General features: G+C 42.6%; 2 protein-coding genes across 8 annotated transcripts in view; one reads left to right on the forward strand and one right to left on the reverse strand.

Annotated features, from left to right (window-relative positions):
* The window catches only part of FTO (FTO alpha-ketoglutarate dependent dioxygenase), a 242490-nt gene extending 224011 nt beyond the window's left edge, over window positions 1-18479 (reverse strand). For all 5 annotated transcript variants that reach the window (XM_033156872.1, XM_033156870.1, XM_033156873.1 and 2 more), the window contains exon 1: window positions 18355-18479. In XM_033156872.1, the coding sequence (XP_033012763.1) occupies window positions 18355-18396 (42 nt within the window). In that variant the 5' untranslated portion in view covers window positions 18397-18479. The remainder of the gene's footprint in view (window positions 1-18354) is intronic.
* A 267-nt stretch (window positions 18480-18746) lies between these two features.
* RPGRIP1L (RPGRIP1 like) overlaps window positions 18747-24564 on the forward strand; it is a 72831-nt gene continuing 67013 nt past the window's right edge. For 2 of the 3 annotated variants that reach the window (XM_033156866.1, XM_033156868.1), the window contains exons 1-3: window positions 18747-18868; window positions 21275-21357; window positions 22716-22860. In XM_033156866.1, coding sequence (XP_033012757.1) covers window positions 21282-21357; window positions 22716-22860 — 221 coding nt within the window. In that variant the 5' untranslated portion in view covers window positions 18747-18868; window positions 21275-21281. The remainder of the gene's footprint in view (window positions 18869-21274; window positions 21358-22715; window positions 22861-24564) is intronic. The other variant, XM_033156865.1, reaches the window with a different exon arrangement.

The raw sequence follows: 24564 nt of genomic DNA on the forward strand, positions 1-24564 counted from the left end.
TAAGGTGGGAGAGCTGGGTGCCACTTTTGGGGGGCCAAAAGCAGTTACATGGTCCAAAACAGGAAGGGGCCAGTTACCAAAGCAGCAACTGAAGAGAGGACAGAGAAATTACAAGGTTCTAATCCAACCCTCTGATCATTATACCATTAAGGACCTCTTCCTTCCCTTCATATATTCTTGACCTCAGCAATGGGAAGCGATCACCAAACACACATCCCAAAACCGGGAACCACTAAGATTTACAAGACTGGACCATTCAAGCTATTCCTGTTTCCATCAGGGATTTGGTTTCCAGGTAATTGGAGCAGGACAGCAGGCGTTATTAATGAAGAACTTGAATTTGTTGTTCACTCTCACCATCTACTATGTTTTTCAACTGATACATCTTTCATGGTAGCACTTTATTGACTGTCTTCCACCAATGTAAGATTTCCTGCACCTGCATACCAATCACGGTTGCCCCTCATTAAACACTGACCCTTCATCTCCTATGTAGCAATACTAAACATAAATTACATTTTGTTGTAGCCCAAAGGTGAGAGAGATGAGAGGAGTATAAACAAGGAATAATGCAAGAGCCGGTTGGGTCAGCCCATCATTATAGTCCTTTCAAAAGCTATTGATCTTGCGCGTAGTCAGTGGGCTGAAAATAATTACTTCTCCTAACCTATGTTGTACACAAGGCAGGCAATAACAACAGGTCAGGAAAGATGCATATAATGTTTGTTTCCTGTTTAACTGTTTTAAATGATCTTTCCTGGACACTGTTGAGTGTGATGCTTCATTTCCCAGCAAAGAAAAAGAAGAGGTATCAAAAAGAAATATGGGACTATAATCCACTCTGAAATTTAATGGCACGGTCATTTGTAGCATGCTGAACTATACCCAAGTACAAACAATTCTGAACATGTAGCACACAGACATCATCACTGTGATACAAAGAACTATTCTAATGCTAATGGTCTTAGGGATGGTTAATAAGGGGCAGTAGCCAGCTACCATGAACTGTCAGTTGCATATATGTATGCTCCCCACTTCGTACACCCTGGTTACCACATCTGCTCCAGGCTAGGGTTGGCAAAAACCCCAGAACAGACTGAGGGGCATGGGAGTTCCATTACACAAGTGGAAATCCTTACACAAGTTGGCTACCACCCATGCTTTTTTGCCTCATTCCCCCCAGCCCAGCCCAGCCCTTTGAAGTCACGGGCTTCAATTTCACCAGGCTGCAGCAGAGGGAGAAGTGAGACCCTCTCCATCAGCCCAGCTTGGACAAGCTGCCTCCTCTTCACCCAGAATGGAATCCACCAAGAGGGGGTAAATGAGACTGCAAAACACCTTCCACTGGCCTGCCTGGGACCATCCATTTGGCTCTCTCCACCCCCAGAACTCTCCCCTGCAGTGGCTTAACTTCCTGCTCCTTTCCTAACCCTTTCTCCTTTGGTATCACATCTATTAAGATGTAACCCAGAGATAGGGGAACATATGGCACTTCAAATGGTGCTGGACTACAACTCCCATCACCCCATCCATTGGCCATGCTGGCTGGGGCTGCTGGGAGTTGGAGACCAACAACATCTGGAGGACCCCAGATTCCCCACCCCAATGTAGGCCATTACCTTAAATTGCTAAACACCTGAATGCATTGGTAGAAAGGCAACATAGACAACAACAACAAATTATTTATACCCCACCCATCTGGCTGGGTTTCCCCAGCCACTCTGGGTGGCTTCCAACGAAATATTAAAAATAGAATAAAACATCAGACATTAAAAACTTCCCTAAACAGGACTGTCCCTGTCCCTGTCCCTGTTGCTGTTGTTGTTGTTAAACAATTATTAATTATGCAAAATCTGCAATTCATATTAAAAGCAGTCCAAATTAAATCAATAAGAACAGCAGGGTTCTTCCCTGTTCCTTTTGGACACATGGGACTAAGAGATTTGGTTCTTTGCTTCAATCCACTTCCTCCGTTCTGCCAGCCTGTATCCTATTCCCTCAGACCACCATCCCAGATTCTTTGTGATTTTCTTTCCCAGCCTCCTCACCTACTTTGCTGAGTCTTTGCCTCAAGTTGCAACAGACAACTGTCTCTCCTCCCACACTGGAGCCATGTCCACTGCATTTTTCCCCTTTTTGCAACCCAAGTTGATAGGGCTTTGGGGGGGAGGGGGACATAAAAATGGGGGCCCCAAACCAGGGATTAACTACCACTACTTCATAGCTTAGCCTTAGTGCTGCATGTGAAAATAGCCATTGAAGGATCATTACCACAAGAGCTTCCAGTAGCTGCTGCAGCAGCTACCTTTTTCAGCCTGGGAGCCACATGTATTCACGGAGAACCTTCCAGGAGCCACATTCCAGTGGTGCACTTGGGCCAGAGGCAAAGAGTGTGGCGTGTAGGGTGTCACATGGAAAGAGTCTTAAGGGCTAGATAGAAAGTTTCAATCCAGATGTTCCCCATCTGACATATAATGCAGCCTCCGTACCAAATGCTACTTAAGACTAAGCTGTTTCACTGCAAAGAAGATAACCTGCGATCTACCAAATGCAAATAAGGAACATCCACTGTTCTGTATGCAAAAGTAGCCAGCCACATCCCTTGGATGTTCATAGGCAGCGCATGGTGACAGAGGGATTTGACAATATTCAAATGAGCAGATAACAATAGTGGAAAGGTAACTATCTCACCAGCAGCCTGCCTTCCTTTTGGTGCCTTGGAGGCCCATTATGGTAAAAGTTGCTCAGCTGGAGGCATATGTAAGGAAATGCCTGTCACAGTCCCAATGCAAATTTAATTACTTCAAGTTAAAACCTTCCATCTTGTCTAAGGGTCCTTTTTTTTTGGAGGGGAGGGAACCCTTGCAACTGTAAACAAGCACTACATTGCAATCAGGTGTCAGGGGCTTATTTGATCTCTTGCAAAATATGTCACAAATCACTGGCAGAAAGTGGGTCGAGTGAGAGAACAAAGGAAAAATCTGTCAGTGGACTAGGTCGCTCATGTGAGTTTGCCTATTAGTGCACCAGATCTTTCTGCTCCTGTCTAATGCTGTCCATATAAAACAATCCCAGCCTGACAGTATTTTGTTATCTTGCATTTGATGTAATTTTGCTACAGTAAGCAGAAATCAGGGAGGAGGGAGAGGGGGACAACCGGTAGACTAAACCGTAAGTAACGCTAAAAGGCATCAGAAATGTTGCGCTGGGGGGGGGGGACACCAACTGCATCTTATTTGCTCACTTTGCCATTTACACACTGCTGCTGTACACTTTTAAAAAGTGCCTTAAGACAATGCCTGAGAGGTAGAAGATAAAAATCACAAACCAAAATGGCACTTTGTGCTGTCGAGCAACATATCTCCATTTGTACTTTTCGCCTTTGAGCCACATCTCAGGGAGGAGTGATCCTAGGGAAGCAGAGTCGCAAGGAAACACATCCACTTTCATTAATCCTTTACATTTCTACGGCAACATAGCCTACCTCCTTTGAACTGTGCCCTAGCCTAACATATATCAGGAAGACTGGGGAAAGGCAATGTGAGGGATGCCCAGGTGTTCGAAATTAATATATGGGCTCTGGCACCTTCGCCAAGCTGGTTTCCTCCAGATGTTCTATATTACAACACACATCAGCCCAGAATATCTTGGGGGGGAAGCAGGTTGGCAAATGCTTGGTTATGCTAACTAGGCTTTGCACCTCCTTCCTAATGCTGCTGCCACCTGGCAGCTGATTCCGTGGCCCCCACCCACTGGCGGTGAGATATTGGGGCACCCAGGAGCAAGGTAGAATGCATGGCAGCTGTAGGAAAATCATGGTCATCCTGCTTAGTGGCACTTGGAGGGTGTGCTAGTTTAGCAATATTTGTGCTTCTATGGGTCCCAAGGCAGCAAACGTGGTTTCTCTCATCCAGGCACTAACCATGCCCAGAACCTGCTTAGCTTCCTCTAGGTAGCAGCTCCATGTGCCTTCAAACCATATCCTGGGACACTGTTTTAGCATCCTATTTTGCACATACCAGACACTTCACACAAGCTCACTAGCAGAGGTAGAGAGAAGCAAGAGAGGCCAAAGGCCACTCCTGATCTCACGCTACATAAAATCTCCAGAGCCAAATAATGCTTTAAAATGCCTTTGCATTCACAACTCGGTGCATATAAATTTCTGGACTGGGTTATTTGCCTCTTGAAAAACCATACCACACGGGAGGTAAAATGTGAAAATTCGCTAACCATTATTCTGACATGTTTAGCAGATCTAATGCCTATGTATCTTTCAACCTTCAGAAGCACATTAATCACCCAACATCTTGATAGCCACTTACAGTTATTACAACACACCTGCTTTATTAAGTTTCTAAAATGGATGCTCAGACTTCTTTGTTTTCCAACTAAGAAAAAGGGAGGGGAGATAGCCTGTTTGACTATGCGATTCTGGATGTGTTTCATTTATTCATATACAGCAATACCACTATGGGGACAGTATGCTTCCTTGGTCTGGAACAGACTTCTTTTCTATTCTCCAGCTGCTTGCTAAACTGAATTCATTACAAGACGAGTGCCAGTTCTATTTATCCCATTCCATGGAAATTTAAACATTACATAAAATGTTACCATTCCCTGCATTATAAACTCACATATGAAGTGTATGATAATATTAGCATTAATGTTTTCGTAGCTTCTGAAGCAAAGCAAATAGGGGATGAAGTAATTCTGTCTATTACTCAACTACAGTTGCAAATGAGAAAATTACAAGAGGCATATTGAGTGATAATAAAGAGCCCAGGCAACAACTGTAACAATATATCTACTTTGTCATCATAGTCTTTATATATTTAAGAAAAGCTAATCTGCCATTTTTCATCACCGAAATACATTAGCTCCCCTGTTGAATTTCAGCCCATTAAATTCCAGCCTATATGTTTCACTCACTTCATTTGTTGGGAGGACAAAGACAAACACACCATCAAACTAGACGATACGCCGCACTTACAAATTCCATATAATGCTTTGCAATTAGAAAGGAATCATTGCAATTTGTTGCATTGCTACATTAAAGGAACTGTGCCACATCAACTAAACTATATTTGATTCAGGTTACAACTAGCAGCGTGTCCTATGTCCTGGACCTTTCCATTGTCGGTAGCTACAGATGTGATATATGCTGTTTGCAAGCTCCGTGGCAGAAAGCCACAACAGCTGTCAGCAAACGTTCCAAAAGGTTTCTTGTTAACATTTCCAGACATTGTGCGACCCAAAGCAGGGGAAAGAGCAGTCGATGCCTTCCTCAAAACAGAAACTGATATGGCATTCTGATTTTGTTTTATTTTAAGAGGCACATACATTTTTCTCCCTTCAAAACACCTCAAGTGTCGTGTGATCCAATCCCATGCACATTTACTCCAAGGTTAATGTCACTATTGCTGTAGGAACTGCTCCTGGACAATTGTGCACAGGATCACAACCTTGAACATTTTAATCTACACCGCTTGGGGAAGTTGTGTCCAGCTAAACTATACTCAGAGCAGACCCACTGAAACAATGAAGCTAAATTAGCCATGTTCATTAATTTCAGTTGGTATGAGTAGGATTAGCATTGGATACAACCTACTATTATTATCATTGGCAGCAATAGGCAGCAGGGAGCTGTAGAGCAACACAGACAGACAGACAGACACTGTCCCTCAGACCTTGGGGGGGCAGATTATATTGGGGGGCGGGATGAATGAATTCCTATGCCCCACAAATAACCCAGAGATGCATTTTAAATAAAAGGACACATTCTACTCATGTGAAAACACCAGGCAGGCCCCACAAATAACCCAGAGATGTGTTTTAAATAAAAGGACACATTCTACTCGTGCAAAAACACACTGATTCCCGGACCATCCACGGGCCGGATTTAGAAGGCGATTGGGCCGGATCCGGCCCCCAGTCCTTAGTTTGCCTACCCATGATATAAGGGTTCAGGCAGTCCCTGAGGTACCCTGGACCTAAGCTGTTCAGAGCTTTTTAAATTCATATAAAAATATGGAACCTGGCTTGATAGTAGATGGACAGGCCAGATCATAGAATCATAGATATGTCAAATGTTTCTACAGCAAGCAGAAATATCTCCACCTATATCACACACACAAATAAACACTGATACTAAAGGGTCAGTGTGTATGTGACAGTATCATCTGCCTTGAGCTACTCTATCACAGTCATTCTCCTTCTATCAAAGAGAACAATTATATCATTTTATATCTGCAGCTGCAAAGAAGCCAAACTAAAATCAAGTACCCCTGAGGTGTCATAGTTTCCATTTTACCCAATACAGACATTCTACTGTAAGCGCATTAAAGCTGATGGAGAGGCAAAGATTTGTGCCCTCGGAAATCAGCACTACAAAGGTCTCGACCTTTCTAACATGCCAACATTTGTAGTGCAATGACAGTGCAGTTGACAACAGACTGCTTCCCTCAAGATATCACCTTTGGTTTGGTGCTAGAGGCACAACATAGTATTATGTGTCTTTGACCTCTCATAAAGGGGCGGACACTGCTGATTACTTCTTGAAGAGGGGAGCAAATGGAAGAATGGGAGATGCCTGATGAATGGGCAAACAATCACTGGAGTGTCCTTACTTGAGACATGTCATAACCTAGAGGGTGACAGCGGACTCTACTAACAATCAATAGTGTATAGCACAGTTTTACTGTTTGGATAAAACACTCACAAAATACAGTTTTTTTAAAAAAAAAAACTTGCTATTTCAGAATCTGACAGTGTACCACCAATGGATATCTTCCATTATTATTTGACTAATGGTGGTTTTTTTTTCATTTATTTAACTTAGGATGATTATATTCTACCTTTCTTCCTTATACATAGTGTACCCTGGGAGTCTCCCATCCAAACACTAAATAGATCTGAACCTGCTTAGCTTTAGCAAGAAGACTGCATCCTGTGCCCTCTGGCGACACCCTTCCTCTGACACCTGCTCACACTTATATTTTGCTTATTCTTGCCTCTGGGGACCAGGAGATCTGTCTGATTACTCTGGACAACCATGGTGACTATTTTTCCTCAGTTACTGAAAATGAGAAACTGTAACTCCGTAGTTTGATTCCACCACCAGTATAATGGCATAGTTCTCAGAACCTACATAATGTTATCTGTATAGGCAACTCCCTATTTATACAGGGGTTGCGTTCCGAGGCACTGCACATGCATGTGCCGAACGCATGCAAATGGGGAGTTACCTGTACAGTATTTTATTTGAAATTGGTTTGATATAAATTGTTATTGATGATGCTTCTATTATTGATCACTTTGGGGAATTAGTCATAAATTGGGGGGGGGGGGGGTGTAGACAAGGCCAGTCCACAAATCTAGGCCTCTGATCCAATTCTACACCAGACCCTAAAATCTGACTCTTTTGTAAACCACTTAGAGGTCTTCTATCAAGCAATCTGTGCATACATTTTGTTTAAAAACATAAATAAAACTCAAGCTCAAAAAAAGAGCAAAACAAATTTACAACTCATGGTTGAGCTGGTAAATATTTTTGTAGGACCAACAATACCATAGAATATATGTTAAGCTGCTGCAGTTAGTATGTAACTTTTTCCCTGCTACAGATTTGTACTAAGTTGCACAACCAGTTAAACAGAATAATGTTTTGCCAGTAACAACTAGAAGGATATTCTCAATAAACTGTTTCACAGCTTGGGAGTATCCAAGCGGTGTACCACTGGCCATAGTGGCTGATGCCAATGGACTACAACAACATTTGGAGGGCCACATCTACAGGGTCACAAGTTCCTCATACCTTGTATGCAGCAGTGGCGAGAGCAGTGGGCTTGAGCAGGGAGCGGAGGAAGGCCTACATCCTCCTTATGAATGCCTTGGGTAATGAGGTCCGCTAATCCGGAAGTAGATGCCCCTAGTTGCGAACTTTGCCCCGGGATGGGAGCGGAAGTCGCACGTCAGCGGTGCGGCAGCAGCGTGAGGCCCCATTAGCAAAAGCGCACCTCATGTTAAGAACGGTTTCAGCTTAAGAACAGACCTCCAGAACGAATTAAGTTCGTAACCGGAGGTACCACTGTACAAACTTAGCAACGAAGCTGACTATTTGACCCTGAGGCAGTTGATCTCTCTCCCTCTCTTCTGCCTAACCTATCTCAAAGGGGTTTTTTTGGGGGGTGCTACTAAACACGTACACCATCTCAACCAGTGTGGAATACAAATAGAAATAAACCTCAGCCAATCAGTTATTTTTAATTAGTTCAATCTGGATGCATTTGCAGCTGAGTACATTTACCCACCTCCTTGGTTTTATACGGTATGTCCATGCATCACAATAGATGCCATCTCAGAACAGGCATTTTCACCGATGTGATGTGTGCCATCAGCAGGGTTTTAAAAAAATTAAATATGCAGTTTCGAACCAGGCATGGGCGTAGCCAAGGAGGGGCAGGGGAAACAGCTAACCACAAGTAAATAAATAAAAATACTAAACCAACTGACATAAAAGATAGGTCGGTTCTGCCCCCCTAACATAACTCCAGCCCCCCCCCTTAACACAAATCCTGTCTAAACCCATGGGACCAGGCAACTCAAAGGAACCCTTGCTCTTCCCCTGCCTATCCGATGCTTGTCATCAAGGCCTTGAACTTTCAGTCCCTGCTAAGCACAGTTATCTACTCTTGGGCTTCTTTTCAAAAGCTGCCTGTACCACTTTAAAATTAATTGACTACAATTTATTCCGCTTCTAAAACTGGGGAGTCCTACAAAGAGAAAGGGAGGAAAAGGGAATCAATAAAGATACCAAAACTTGAAGCAAGTACTACTTCTGCCATTTTAAAGTGTTCACAAATACTTAAGAATCGCACAAGCTTGACCCTACACGCGCTCCTTCTCTCCCCCTCCTTCTTAGATCACATTACTGAGTCCTTCAAAATGAACATTCCACTTTGACAGCTAAGCTCAGGCACCACTGGTCTAGTATCTAGCTACTTATACCGACAGCTAGAAAGCTGATAGGATATGTAAGTGAAGCTGAGAATTTAACTGGCAGAGCTGCTCAAATCTCAATCGTGTGCCGTTTGATACTTAGACCACAAGAGAAAACAGTTCACTGCTTTCCCCCAATACACACAGATTTCTTTACTTTCCTTTTTCTTTTTTTTAAAGCACTACTCTGGCAACAGATTCAACCTCATGGCCCCAAGAAAGCCATCCGAATACATTTAGCAAGTACGTGCACCAGGAATGCATAAAGAAGAAAAGGAATATTCCAATGATATGACTCAAGATGTATTCAACATGCCTATTTTTCTATGCACATTTGGTCATCCCATTGACAGCCCTGGAAGTTAAGTAATATGGGCTGCTGCACATAGGTTTCAAACCTTGATGGAACCCAATGGCAAGCTACTCTTGACAGTCAAATAATGACAAGCACGTTGCAGGCCGATGCCCGTCAATTCACGAACATCTCGGCCTGCTCCAACCGTTGCGCGGCGACTAAGCGGAGGGTCAAAGGTTAAGCTCAGAGAAGACAGCAATGAAGGGCAACTGTCATGCTCCGTTGCCTGCGGCGAAACAGCAAGGAGTGGTTGTCTTTGGAAGAACATGCAAAGTGCTCTCATTCTGTCCAGGCAGACACATATCCGAAGGTCCTAAATGAGACCACTGCCAATTCATGAACAGCCCAACTGACAGGATGCCATTCAAGCTGTCTAGCTCAAGTGGGGCTATGCTCAGGGTGGGCTTTTTCCCTTCCTTTCCTATTTCAGATTACAAATGCATGCAAAGTATACGGTTAAACAGAGTCTACTGGCAGCTTTTCCCTCCACGTTTAGTCTCTTTTTCGTTTGAAGGAACAGAAAACTTGCTTTCCAAAAAACTGATTTATCTTAGAAAACGCAATGTTTTTGCTTTGCTCTCAGCAAAATAATAATAATAAATCTACATTTTCTGCAAGCAACTCTGATTATGAGGGGAACATTTCGTCACAGGCAAAGACCAGGCAAACAAACGTAAAATGCAAGGTGGGGAATTCAGTTGTTTCCCTGTTGCTGTGCCTTATTAGAAGTAAACTGTGGTAACCTATGTGCGCCTACTCAGAAGTAAGCACCACTGCGTTCAATAGGACGTGCGCTCTGGTAAACAGGATTGTAGCCCAGTCATTAATGGGCCTGAAAACTATATGAGGAGTTTGTCACTGATGCCACAATCCAAGCATGAAACAAGCCGCACATCTGGTCAGCAATTGTGCATTAAGAATCTATCTCAAGCATTCTGGTCAATTGACCAGTAAAATATTCCAAGAATGCTACAGAGTAAATAGCGTACATCTTTTAAAAATCCCATTAAGGTGTCATTTCTTTGCAAAGAGAGGAGAGGGAGATCAACCTGAACTCTGGCCTGCAGCAGTCAGAGGCCAAACTTAGCAGTGTAACAGAATTTCAACTGTTAATGTGTCCACGCCATTTCATTATAGATTGACTGGTTGATATTTATATCCCACAAGGAGCTCAGAGTGGCATGTGCGGTTTCCCCACTCCATTTTATCCTCCCAACAGGTTTAGGCTGAGAGGGTATGCCAGAGTGACTGACTCAAAGTCACCCAGTGAAAATTCATTGCTGAATGGAGATTTGAACTTGGATCTTCACAATATTGGGCCAACGCTCTAACAACTACACCACACTGCTGTAAGTCTCAGAGCAGTGCTGGGGAATCTATGGCCCCCAGATGTTCTTGAACTATGAATCCCAACAGCTGGCTGAGGCTGGTGGGAGCTGGAAACCACCAACATCTGGAGAACCACAGACTCCCCATGCCTGTCCCATCGCAATTCACCTGCTTCTGCATGTGAAACCTCTTATGCAAGAACTACTTCCTTGCATTTAGTTTGTATCTTCATGCAAGGCTTTTAGCATGAGGATGTTAAAAAAGTAAAAGAGAACCTATTTTTTCATAAACCTGGCTAATATTTACTGGTATATTGTTGGAGCCCTGACATGGTGAATGAATGTGTTAAGTAAGATTAGAAGATGGCCTTATTTATTACAGAACCAAAGCAATGTTTTGCACTGTGTTGCTGTTTTTTTTTAAAAAAAAAATCCTAATAATTTCAATTAGAGATTGCATCAACAAGCTTAATTTAACTACTTTCTCCCTCCAAAGCAGAGCTTGGAAAGAATGATGATTCCTAGCAGATGATCAAACATAAAACACCACTGCTTTGCATAACCTTATTTTAAAACCATTTGCAAGCAAGGATCTGCATGCTTGTGGTTCACATTTAAGTGATGTGAACTCATCTACCTTTGCCTGCATTAACATATAAAATACTTGCGGGAGGGGAGAAAAGTATCTTGTTTATTATATAAACATCACTGCCTTCCATCCTTCATATCAGTCCAACGTATGCCCAGCACTAAATTCTAGGTAACAAACAAAACGCTAGACCTTTATGAGATTTCAAATAAATAGCCCATCAACCTTGATTATGTGTGATGAAGGACAGAAGATAGTAGGAAGGCAAGGATACTTGGCAGGGATACTTATAAATACATGAATACTTCTCCTGCATCAATGCTGTTCTTCAATTTCTGATACTACATACTACCCTATGTGCTGACAGCAACCCCAATCCCCAAATACCCATCCTTCCTATATACCAAACTGATTCTCCAAGGACCCATGCTAATTGTGAACTCATTCCCTAAGTATCCGCCTTTCCTATATGCTAATAGCAATCTCAATCCCCCAAGTACGCACAATTCCAATATACTAATGTCAAACTGACAACTCTAGGTCCATAGACAGAAGCTACACAGTCACCCTTTAATCTAGTTACAGGTGGGTAGCCGTGTTGGTCTGCCATAGTCAAAACAAAATCGAAAATTCTTTCTAGTAGCACCTTAGAGACCAACTGAGTTTGTTCCTGGTATGAGCTTTCGTGTGCATGCACACTTCTTCAGATACACTGAAACAGAAGTCACCAGATCCTTAAATATAGTGGGGGAGTGGGGAGGGGTATTACTCAGAAGGGTGGTGGGAATGGGTGATAGGCTGATAAGTGTGGAAAACCTGTTGACGACTCTAAATGGCTGCAATTAGTCTTGCAGGGAAAGGCAAGGGGTGAGATGGCTAAAGATAGCTTTGTTATGTATAATGAGATAAGAATCCAATGTCTTTGTTCAAACCAGGTTTCTCCATGGTTTTAAGTTTGGTGATTAGTTGCAATTCAGCCACTTCTCTTTCCAGTCTATTTTCCACAGGTTTTCCACACTTATCAGCCTATCACCCATTCCCACCACCCTTCTGAGTAATACCCCTCCCCACTCCCCCACTATATTTAAGGATCTGGTGACTTCTGTTTCAGTGTATCTGAAGAAGTGTGCATGCACACGAAAGCTCATACCAGGAACAAACTCAGTTGGTCTCTAAGGTGCTACTAGAAAGAATTTTCGATTTTGTTTTGACCCTTTAATCTAGACCCTTGGCACCAGCATTCCCCAAGATCTGAGGGGTGGCTCCACCTCCTCTTCTGACAGCTCCAAGGGTTCTTCAGCAGGTCTCCCCCCAGGGGAGTCCCTCAATGGGATCTTCAGCCTTGGTTCCAGGAGACCCTATACTGCAAGATCCTTGAACTACAGAGGGTCTAGCGGTTTGTTCTCCAAGAACTCAGCAACTGGCACAAGATCAGAGTTAGGAATGACACTTCCCTATCCTAACCACCTGCGTGGTGTTTTTCTATGTGCAGGGATTATAGAAAGGAACATTTTAAGGCATCGGTCAATGGGTGGTTAGGGACCCAATACAGCCTGATCAAAGGTGGGTCACAAAAGCAGCACAACTACCATACACATATATGGTGGAAACTTAAGAAATGGATCCCCCAAAGCACTTTGGGTTAAAGGTATATCCCAAGTCCGAAAAGGTTGAAGACTAGCAAGTGAGGTGATGCTCACATGCGCACTAAACCACCTTCATGAGAACCGGGTCAGCGTCCCCCACAAACAGCAGTAACTACTTTACCACACGAGGTATCATTTCAAGCATTCAGCTCATGAAGCACCGGTTGCCTCAGGGTCATGAAATAATACTCAAAACTTTATAATCATTCATTGATTTAGTTTTCAGCATAGTATATCATTTGAATCCAATGGGAACATAAAGAGCTATTTGTGAGGTCAACCACAGTACAGTCAGAGGCTGACATGATATCGATGGTGAGGTAGAAAGAAATTGCCAAATACAGCAGATCAATACCTCGTTTCACCGTTACAGCCTTCTCCTGACATTATATATATATATATATATATATATATATATATATATATATATATATATATATATATTCTCTTTACAGCTACGAAAATAATAATAATGGAAGTGGGAGATAAATGCTTCCCTCCAGCTAAACTATTTGATTAGCTGAGGGCAGAGGTGACAATCACAGTTGCAGTAAAGTAACTTTATCACCTTAAATAAAAGTGGTGGGATGAGGAGCTGATAAAAAGAGACAATGAAACTGAGCAAAATTCAAAGAGAATTGATTCTTTGAGGAAGTAGAGAGGCACGTGTAATGGTAGCACAATGGAGGAAAAGCTGCCAAACCACAAACAATGCACATTTTCCCTTACTTCAAAACTTCTGGATTTTTTTTTATTAAAGGAAATAGGAACACAGAGGCCGCATTTGCATGATCCACTATGATACCACTTTAAACAGTCATGGCTTCCCACAAAGAATTCTGGGAGCTGTAGTTTGTAATGGGTGCTGAGAGCTGTTAGGAAGCGTGCAACAGTTCCCAGAGTTACCTGGGAAGAGGGACTGATGGTTAAAACATTCTGGGAACTAGTTCTGAAAAATAGGGGGTCTCCTAAAATCTCTCAGCACTCAGCTACCGCTCCCAGAATTCTTGTGGGAGGGGGACAATGACTGTTTATATAGTGGTATCACAGCGCTTTACATGTAAGGTGTGAATGTGGTCAGAAGCAGCCGCAACGCGAGTATAATTAATTATAATATATAATTAAGATCCTCGTCAGAGACTTTGCTGTGAGTGCCCTGACGTGAACCAAAGAGGGAAAGAGGAAGACCCTTTTTGGTAGAACACCCATGGCTTTTCTGTGGGGGGATTTTAGTTAAGGAAAAGGTGAGTAAGGGGAAAACATGATAGAGGTGCATAACATTACACATGGTGTGCGAAAGTGGATACGGAGAAGTTTTGCCTCCCTCTCTCATAGTACTAGAATTTGGGGCCATCCAATGTGATCCCAGGAAGATTCAGCCTGCCTCCCTGCTTCAAGGGATGGAAAATAAAATTAAACAGGTTTAACAATACAAACTTAATATATTCAGTTCTCTGCCATGAGACATGATTATGCCACTTTCTTAGAGGCCTTTAATAGGCATTAAGCCAATTCATGGAGGGTGTCCAACAATATGGATGACACGAGAAGTAATAGCTATAGGCTTCCTCCAGATGTGGAGGAAACATGCCACACTGAATTCAATTTGAGGGGGCTGTTGGAAGGGCAGCAACAGAGATCATTCCATGTGTGCCTTAAGGGTTAATTCTGTGGTCAGCAAGTCCAAGAGGGGGGTGGGTAAAGTTGTTGCCTAGCAACCAGAGTGGCATAATTCTTGCTGGGGGGTAACTCATACTCTGATTGGCTGTGTAGTTCCAAGGCAGCTTTCCTGTGTTAATGTACTGTAGTTGTATGTCTCTCTGTCCTGCACAGGGACTGAACTAAGAAAGACAAAACATCTCTGTTCCTTTTTCCTCAGTTTACACTATGTTTTTGTTCAGTTTGCTCAATAAGGTGTTACCAGGGCTTTTTTCTCTGAACTCTGTGTTCATGTGTTATTTCAGTGACTTTTCCAGTGGGAAAAGCAATAGCAGGAGAAGGCTTTTGCAATCCTGTCCTGCTTGCAGACTTCCCAGAGGCATCAGGCTGGCTAATGTAGGATATGCTACACTAGATTATGCAGCAGGGCTCATGCTCTTATACTGCACTGCAATACTAACTCTAAGGTAGATTTTCATGCATTAGTCTAAGAAACACTATCCTTGCAAGACACAATTCAATAAAATGGGTGGGAAACACATAATATATACATTTATTTTAAGTACCTTACATCCTCAGAGCTTCCAGATAACCCTTGTATCCACAGGTGTTTAAACCTGGGCAAGATGCATCCTGTCCTTATTTACAGCACACAAACACATAAACACACAGGTTTACATCCAGTTTTATATTTAGCCTCTTCATAAATCTGAAGCAACCTAAAGCACCAGCATAATTCAGGACTGCCAAGACAGACACTGCTCTTTAATTAAGTGGGTGATGTTCTGTTTAAAACCAGAAGACATCCTTGGGCTATAAGTGAAGATTAAGTGTCCATTCTCGCAAAAGAAGATCCAACTGTTATCAATGTTTAAAGGCTTTAAATCATGAAAAATAAACGATCTAATGGCCTGTATTCAATAGCAAGTAGAAAGTCAGGACACAGGCTGATTTGGATTAACACATTTTCAGTTATAACAAGTAATTTTACAGAGGATTAGTATCTTGATGGGCTGATCAATACATGGCTCTGCTGCTATTACAGATGAAGAGAAAATTACCCCGCTGGTAATAAAGTGTGTGTGTGTTGGTTCTCCTTCATTTGCAGAGGCCATTACTGTAATGGTCCCTGCGTTAACAGCTGGGGCAATTTGAACCGGCGTCGGTGTGATGAATTTTAAAGCAGAGAACATTTGCCACGCTCTCCATCTTATGTTTCACACGCATCCCTCCCCGAATCTGTGCACTGCTTCCAACATATAGGTAATGCATTACATCAAACACACACCATTTCTCAATAAGCTGTCACATTAATAGCATTTGGAGGCCAATAATGTCCCATCAGGGCCCTTCCCACAGGAAAATTTTCATTGACAAGAGCATCTCTGTAAAATACTTCCCTGGACGAAAACTCGTCATGTGGGAGAAATTTATGCTCAGAAAGATAGGGAAGAAAGGGAGTCCCGAGGAAGACTGGGGAGGTTACATAAGGTGATGTGAAGCTGTTTGCTCTCCTAGTTGAGGACTGTCTACTCCAGCCTTCCCCAACATGGTGCCCTCCAGATGTTGGACTACAACTCCCATCAACCATGACTGGGGCTGATGGGAGTTGGAGTCCAACAGCATCTGGAGGAGAAGGCGGGCCTATTTCTGGGTCTCGGGCAGAGGTTTTTCCTCATTTGGTTTGTTTTTTTAACTGGAGATGCTTAGATGGGGTTTGGAACTTTCTGCATGCAAAGTGTGTGCTGTGTCATCAAACTATTCTGGGACATAGAATCATACTGTCGTAGAGTTGGAAATGACCACAAGGGTCATCTAGTCCAACCCCCTGCAATGCAGGAATCTTTTTGCTCAATGTGGGGCTTGAACCTATAACGATGAGACTAAGAGTCTCATGCTGTACCGACTAAGCTATCCAGCATGTCTAAACCAAAAAAGTCTTTGGTTGCTGGCTGAAGGTTGTTAGATACACTACATGTGTGTGCAAAGGCCATCAAAGGTATTACACCACAGACTGAAACCGTCTGCCCCGGTAAGCAACCTGGCCGCTGAATTCTGCACCAGCTGAAGTTTCCAAACAGTCTTCAGAGGCAGCACCACATACAATGTTTTGTAGTAATCTAACCTTGATTTTAGCAGAGCATAGGCAACAGAAGTTAGGATACCCCTGTCCAGATAGCATTGCAGCTGGGACATCAGTCAAAGCTTATGGAAGGTACTCTGTGCTACCATAGTGAAATCACTCTTTGAGCCTGTAAGGCTGCAATCAAGTGAATTATTATAGGGAATGAATTCCAATTAAATGAGTGGGACATTTCTAAGTAAACAGCAGAGTAAAATCATGGTCTGAGTGTCTGACTAGGAGTTGGCAAACTCAAGTTCAAATCCCCATTTGGCCATAAAGCTCACCCAGTGATCCTGGGCCAGTAACAATCTCACTCCCTAGCCTACCTCAAAAAGTTACTGCAAAGATAAAAGCACAGGGGGTCAGGAGCAAGAATCATGAATAACATCCTAGGTACCATGGACAAAGAGCAGAATATAAATATAAGAGCCAAACAAATACAAAGGATTTGTTGTAACAAGGTTGCAAGACTACACATGTTTATCTAAACCAACTGTATTTATTTGTTTTAGTAATATTTTATTATGATATTATGCTTAATTTGTTTTAATTATTGCAACTGTACTTTGTTACATACTCCCCTGGTTTCCTTTGGAACAAAGGATAGAACAAAAGTATAATAAATAATCATACCAATAGTTTTGAGGTTTATTTCCAAGTAAATATACGTAAGACCAGGCTACATCTTTCAAGAATATCTGGGAATGCAGCTCCACCCCAGCTGGGAATACACAGCAGCAACAATGGAAGAATTTCAAGGATGGGACATCAGATAAAGGCCAAGGAATCCATAACTGAACATATTTAGACTGACACATGCTGTGAAAAATAATAATTAGAGCTCCCCATTTGAAATCCTATGAAAAGTGAAATAATATAACATGAATAGAAATCACTAATGCAGTTGTTATTTAAAAGATTAATACATCAATCAAAATGTAATTTGAAGTTAATAAGAATACAAATCGCAGTAATATAAGAACTGGATGAATGCACTGATCACAGAGTGTTGGAAACCACTCTAAATAAATTGTATAAATCTTGAATTAATTTGCTATTAATTGGTATTTGTATAATTGGGGTAATATTGGGTAAATATTGGAAAAATAATTTTAAAATTTATTTATTTATTTATTTATTTATTATAAAGATCAGGCTACAAAGCTGCAATCCTGAACCCAAAGTTAAGCCCCAATGAAATCAGTATATACATGTTGATCGAGGAGTACGGTAAGTGGTCCATTGCACGCTTACCTGAAAACAAGTGGGGCTTACTTAAAAATAAGCATATATTAAAATCCGTGGGCCTTCTTTCCAAATGAACTATGCAAACAGAAGAAGCTTGTGCCATTGTGCGATGTACATTACAGTGGGGAGCAACTCAGAACCGGCGTGGTGTGGTGGTCAGGCTGTCAGACTAGCATCTAGGAGACCGGGGTTCAAGTCGCCACTCAACAGTTAACCTCGGGCCACTTTGAGCCTAACCTACCGGGTTGTTGTGAGGATAAAGGGGGTGGGGTGTGGGAAATAAATGTACGTACAAATACAAATGCAATGAGCAAGATAAACAGCTCTTGGCTGTGAGAAAAGAGGGGATGCAATTTTCCAATGTTAAGTATTTCCACCTGCACAGAGAGCTAGCTGTGAATTACCTTGACATCCTTCTCTCTTTCCCCTGCTCCTCTCCTCTTCATGCCGCTCTCCTCCCAGGGCTGCGCACTTTGCTTCGCATGCAAAAGGCCCGCCCTTGCGAAGAAAAGCCTCCTTCCTTCCGGACAAAAAAGAAAAAAGAAAAAGCATAGCCAGCTTGGCTTGGCAGGAGGAACCACAACTCCCACAATGCACGCTGAAACTTCCGCTAGCGGTGAGCTGGGCGGGGGGGGGGAGAATATCTAGGAAGCGCACACCTTGAGTAGTTCCCATCCCCTTCACGTTCGCAAGGGAATTCTCCTCCTTAGAACTACGACTCCCGGCAGGCTCTGCGGGGAGGGGGGTGCGGCGGGAAAAGCCGTCCGCGCGGAAGCCCGCTCCTTTTCTTTCTTTCCCCGCCTTCCCTTGAACGAGAACGGAAGTGACTCTGGAGGGATAGCAACGGAGGCGGTTGCTAACGTAGGATGCGGAGAGGGCGGAGGCGGACCGGAGGAGGAGGAGGAGGACTGGGCAGCTGTGAGTTGCTGGATTGGGGCCTCCGGGGGAGGGGAGGGGAGGTATGTCTAGGAAATGGGTGGTTTTTTAGGGGGTTTGGCTCTGAGGTGGCGGCAAGGGGAGATTTTTATGCAAATTTAAACTGCAATGTATGTAAATGTATGCATATTTAGGCTGGGATTTGATATGGTGCTTGTTTTTGCATAGGGTGATTTGATAACTGGTACCTCTTTTTATTTTTTTTAAAGGGGAATTGGCTTGCATTTTAATGATGTTTTTGCTTTTGATATTTTAATTAGATACTGTACAGACTGCACATCTTACTGGTGAAGGGTGGTTTTAAAATCGAAATAAATTAGTGTGCGTAAATGACTTCTTATTTAACTCATTCGAAAAGTTTTTGGATTGTTTGTTACCTTCCACATCCCTACCGTCAAGCCATTCTAATGTTGTATACTGTCAGTTAAGAAAATAAAATGCTATCAGTAAAAGGGAAGGATGTATTTGTTGCTCATTGTTATTATTTAAGGTATTTTACGATGCTTTTAAAGAAGGGGAATCCTCCCAAGGTAGCATACGATTAAAATGCAACACTGTAAGGAATGAGAGTAAAAGAACTGAAAGCTAACTTTTATTTATTTAGCTTCTTTTACCCTACTCTTCAGCAAAAAAAAACAACACCCAAAATGACTTGCATATAATCATTTAAAAGAAGACGGTTTAAAAAGTTTTATTGTCTAGCTCTGTAAAGTGTTTGGGGGTTTCTTGCAGCTAAGCAGTATATAACTTTTGTTCAACAAAATGAAATAAATGATACAAAAGGAAAAAATGTGAGGAGGGAGGAGGAAATGAACAAACTCGGGCATGTGTCTTAAAGTGAAATAGAGGGGGGGGAGGTTTCTCTAGTGAACAGGTATCAGTAAAAATAAATAAATAAACATCCAGACCACTACCACCATATAGTTCATAATTAGAGCAAAAACAATCAGAAGAACAAAACCTTTTTTTCAAAAAAACAGGCACAAGTGAGTGTTCAGAACTTTCATAGGAATATAGACCCATTGGTCCATCTAACTCAATATTACTGTATCTACACTGACTGGCAGCAGTTCCAGAGGGCTTCAGCAGTTCCAGAGGGCTTCTCTTTCTATCAATGTGGTGTAGTGGTAAGAGTGTCAGACTAGGTCCTGGGAGACCAGGGATCAAATCCATGCTCAGCCATGAAGCTCACCAGGTGACCTTGGGCCAGTCACAATAACTCAGCCTAACTTCCCTCACAGGGTTGTCATGGGGATTACGGTAAATGAGGAAGTGGGGAACCATGTACGCTACCTTGAAGTCTTCGGAGAGAAAGTTGGGATATAAATGCAATAAATAAATAGTAAATAAAATAAATATCTGGAGATTCAAGGGATTGAATTTAGGACCTTCTACATAAAAGGCCGTTTACCTTCCCGCCAGAGCAGTCCCTATTTATCTACTTGCACTTTGATGTGCTTTTGAACTGCTAGGTGGGCAGGAGCAGGGACAGAGCAAGGGGAGCCTTGTCTCTGACACCAGAGGTATCCAGCAGAGAGTACTGATATAGTTCTATCCCTATGTTATATAAAATTAGGGTCACCTGACTGACAAAATTTGTGCCATGTGAAATCTGTGCATGTTTGCTCAGAAGTAAATCTAATTTATTTCAGTGGGACTTAAACCCAAGTAGGTTTGCAGCCACAATTAATGGTATGAAGGTTGCCATGTAATCCAATAAGTGTTTTCTCAGAAGCTAGTCCTCCAATCAGTGGGGCAGACTTTCACATAGATGACTCTAGAATCTCACCCTTGATCTATTAAAATTGTGGCTTTCTGGAACCTATTCTGCATTGTGCAATTTTCCAGTACTGTATGTCTAAACATAAGAAAAGCCCTGCTGGATCATACCTGCCTCCTCCAGCATTCTTTTCTCACAGTTGCTAGCCAAATGCCCATGAAAAGTCTATCTGCAGGACATGGACACCATAGCACTCTCATGCTTTTATAACCAGCAGATTAAGTCCAAGTTTATTGAAACACAATATTGGCTTGTTTTGTGTGCTGAAACTACAAGCCCTTTGATTCATGTAGACCTGTTGACATTTCTTTATAAAATCAAGTACACTCTACATGGGCATGCATATCTGGAATTAAGAGCTGCAAAATCTACATTTAAAAAATAAACTATATGAATGAATATGATTATATGCAAAACAACTTTTAAAATAGAACTTTATTATGCCCCTGGTGTTGTGGTTTCTGTGTGGTGAAGATGAAGGAAAAGAGTTCTGCCAGAATCTGTCATTACTTTTCACTCTCATTTAATCTCATGTAATTTACAGTGTGCGGTGCTTGTGCAATTTTATGTTACAGAGAGAATCTTTCTTTGGGTTTTGTCATCCACAGCTCAGTCATGTCTGCTGCAGCTGACGAAACATCAGAGGATCTACCTGTGAGAGACATAGGTCTAAATCTCATAGGGCTGCAAGGTTTGTCCAATTTCTTACATGTTTTAATCAGCTGGCTCCTTTGAAAGGATAAATTTATCCAGGGGGTCAAGGAAACTGAAAAGAGGGTCTGAACTGAGCACTCCTGGAGAGCATACCTAGGCTTCCATGCCTGGGGCTGCTAGTTGTAATACAAAACATCTTCAGGTTGTGGAAGCCTGGCAATAAATAGAGTCTGGAACACATGTATTCACAGCAGCAGCAGCAGTAGTAGTAACAACTATCTGGGCTCTTGCCACTCCCTGGGGTTCTACTTGCCAACCCTCACCCCCACCAGGTCTCCCTGGATTTCCTCTACACTGGTGACTGAATTGGGAATGGTTCCCTGCATTCAAAAGAGGTTCCCCTGAACATGTGCAGAGCGCCTTTTCCTCCCCCACTGGGTAAAGAGCAGTCAGCAAGGCAGGTAAAGTGGACCACGGAACTGGCAGACTCTCTCACTAATTTTGGCTGGTGTCCTTCATTCCCTACCTTTAGAACCCCGCTAAACATTATGGCGACAGTCTAGTGCACATATACTATAAAGAGAAATCATTTTATACCATTTTGTATTCATTTGTTATTAAGGGCATTCTCAACAATCAAAACTGGTAATAGAGACTGTTCTGTAGAATAGGTGCTATCACAGAATATGCCTGTTGATGCATAGCCATGTGGTGGACTTCAGAAGGCTGTGGCACAGTGAACAGGTCTTGCTCCAATTTCAGGACCAGCCTTAAATGCATCCCCACATAGAGTGCATTACAATAGTCTAGTCTCTGCGGTTACCAATGCATGCATGGTTCATTGTGGCCAAGTTATCCCTGTCCAGGAACAGTTGTAGCTGGCATACCAGCCAAAGATAGTCATAAGTGCCCCTTGCCGCTGAGGTGACCTGGGCCCCTAGTGCCAGCGATAGATGAAGGAGGAGCATCACCATACTACATAACTTGTTCCTTCAGGGAGAGCCCAGCCACATCCGGAACAGGGAAATTGCCTACATCCCTTGCCCACAGGGCCTCCAATTTAAAAGAATTCAGCAAGTTTATTGACCCTCATTTAGTTCACTACTTCATTCAGGTCATGCACACTCATTCTTGACTCCTCAAACAGAGGAATAGAGCTGTGTGTTGTCACTATACTGGTGACCTCATGCCCCAAATATTTTAATGACTGTCTTTTGCTAGTTACACTCTAGTCATCTTCTGATCACCCAGGGCTCCACAGAAAACATGAAGCAATTTATGTTCCAACAGCAACTGAGAAAATGGTGGTAGGGCCCGTATTCAGCAAGTTTCTGGTATGTGTAATGCATATATATATGGGTATATATGGTCCCTTGGACATCCTCTCTGTTGCAGAGCCATCAGTGGTCCTAAATGTCAAGGCTCGGCATGGGATTTCGCGAATGAGTCGAGAGGAGCTGGAAGACCGATACTTTCGCTTGCATGAGGAAAACCTCTTACTTAAGCAACATGCACATAAACAAGAAGATAAAATTAAAAGGTCAGACTTCCTTCTCTTCTTCTAAAGCAAAGTGGAATGGTAAAAGATAAGTTTGGGTTAGGTAAGCTGTTTACGTACTTTCAGCTATTATTATTATTATTCATTTATACACTCCTTAATACTAAGAAAATTTTGTAAGTGGTTCATATAATTACACACACACACACACAATGGAACTCAACCATTTATGTGGGATGCAGCACCCTCTCTGCAACTTAACCGGTCTTTAACCTGTTTTCTCCACTGTTACAATTGGCCTTGATGCTCATTCTCATTGTAAACAGATTTTTCCTTGTTTCTACTACACATTTGAGAACAGCCTTGGGTTTTAACTACTCTCCTGGTTGCCGTAGCCTACTAGGAATTTCCTCCCATGAAATTAGTGGGCTTCCACAGGAGGGAAGGGTCACTCAGTCTCTCTTCTATCAACCTCCTGCAGTACAGTAGCTCAAGATCACTCCTAAGCATACAGCATAAGAACCAAGAGGGCTGGCTGCAGAGAGAAGGAGCACTACTTTCCTCCGCCACGAACCTGTTGTATTTCTATGCTAAACAAACTGCTGGCAAATCTGCAGGGTGTCTAGTGTGGAGATATGGTGAGCTTGGGGTGGAGATGTGGCACAATGCTGGGATGGGCGTGCAGGAGACGAAGCCCCATACTGAATATACAACATAGAAATTGAGTGAGTAGGCAGCTGTGGTTTTATCTTTCCACTGCCAGTCCACTACAGTTCTGTGCTGGGTGCACAGGAGGTTGACCACCTTGCTGTTCACTTGGAATGGGGGCTATTTTACAAGGCTGCTTTAGATAATAGCTTACAGGCGAGTAAGTTATTCTGTGACATCTCAAAGCTATTAACTTGCTCCGCATGTATACGTTTGTTCTTTCAAATAAGATGATTGTCAGTATACTGTACTGAAATAAAGGAAAGCATTTCAAACAAATGAAGTGCGTCTCTATTTTCAGTCTCCCGTCTGGATCTCTTAAAAAAATTAAAAGCCTCCCTATAAAGTAGATACGGCTCTTGAAGATGTGCGACCAATTTTGTAAAGTCTTGAACTTCTCTCTTCCATCAAAGCCACCTTTTCTTTCTTTGTATGCCAAGTCCTTCCCCGACCCCCCCCCCTACACCACACCACCCCCACCCCACCCCACCCCAACCCTCTCCAACCCTATTCGTTGCTGGAAGTGTTTTCTGCTCTTGTATGTTACATCACCCCCATGTGCCCTCTCTGTCTTTTGTTCTGGCTTCCCCATGTTTATCAAAACTAAGAGAAATCAAAGGTACAACTCTTGAGATGCCAAAAGCAAAATTTGTATCCTTTTAAAGCTAGATGAAAACCATACCTCCTGCATCCAATTATATCCCACGGCTAACTGTTAAACCTCTCTTAAGCACGCTGGTATTATTTGCTAAGCGTAAGATGTAGCAAGGCGACATGAGCTATTAAAGGCCTGCCTTTGAGCCTGCCCACCTACTTGTTTTTAAAACTGAAATTCGGGGAGGGGGGGTTCCTCCACTTTTGCACTCAAACTGGAAGCACTACATCAATGGAATGTGTTACATATTGTAAGCATGCGTTGGATAGCTTAATATCATATGGGACTGAAGCTTTTATACGTGGCCCCACCACATCCCCAATCTGTAACTATACTTAACAGCATGCAGAGTTCCTCAGGAAGGTCATGCGTTCCAAATTTGA

The sequence above is a fragment of the Lacerta agilis genome, chromosome 8 (genome assembly GCF_009819535.1).
Source record: "Lacerta agilis isolate rLacAgi1 chromosome 8, rLacAgi1.pri, whole genome shotgun sequence".
NCBI lineage: Eukaryota > Metazoa > Chordata > Lepidosauria > Squamata > Lacertidae > Lacerta > Lacerta agilis.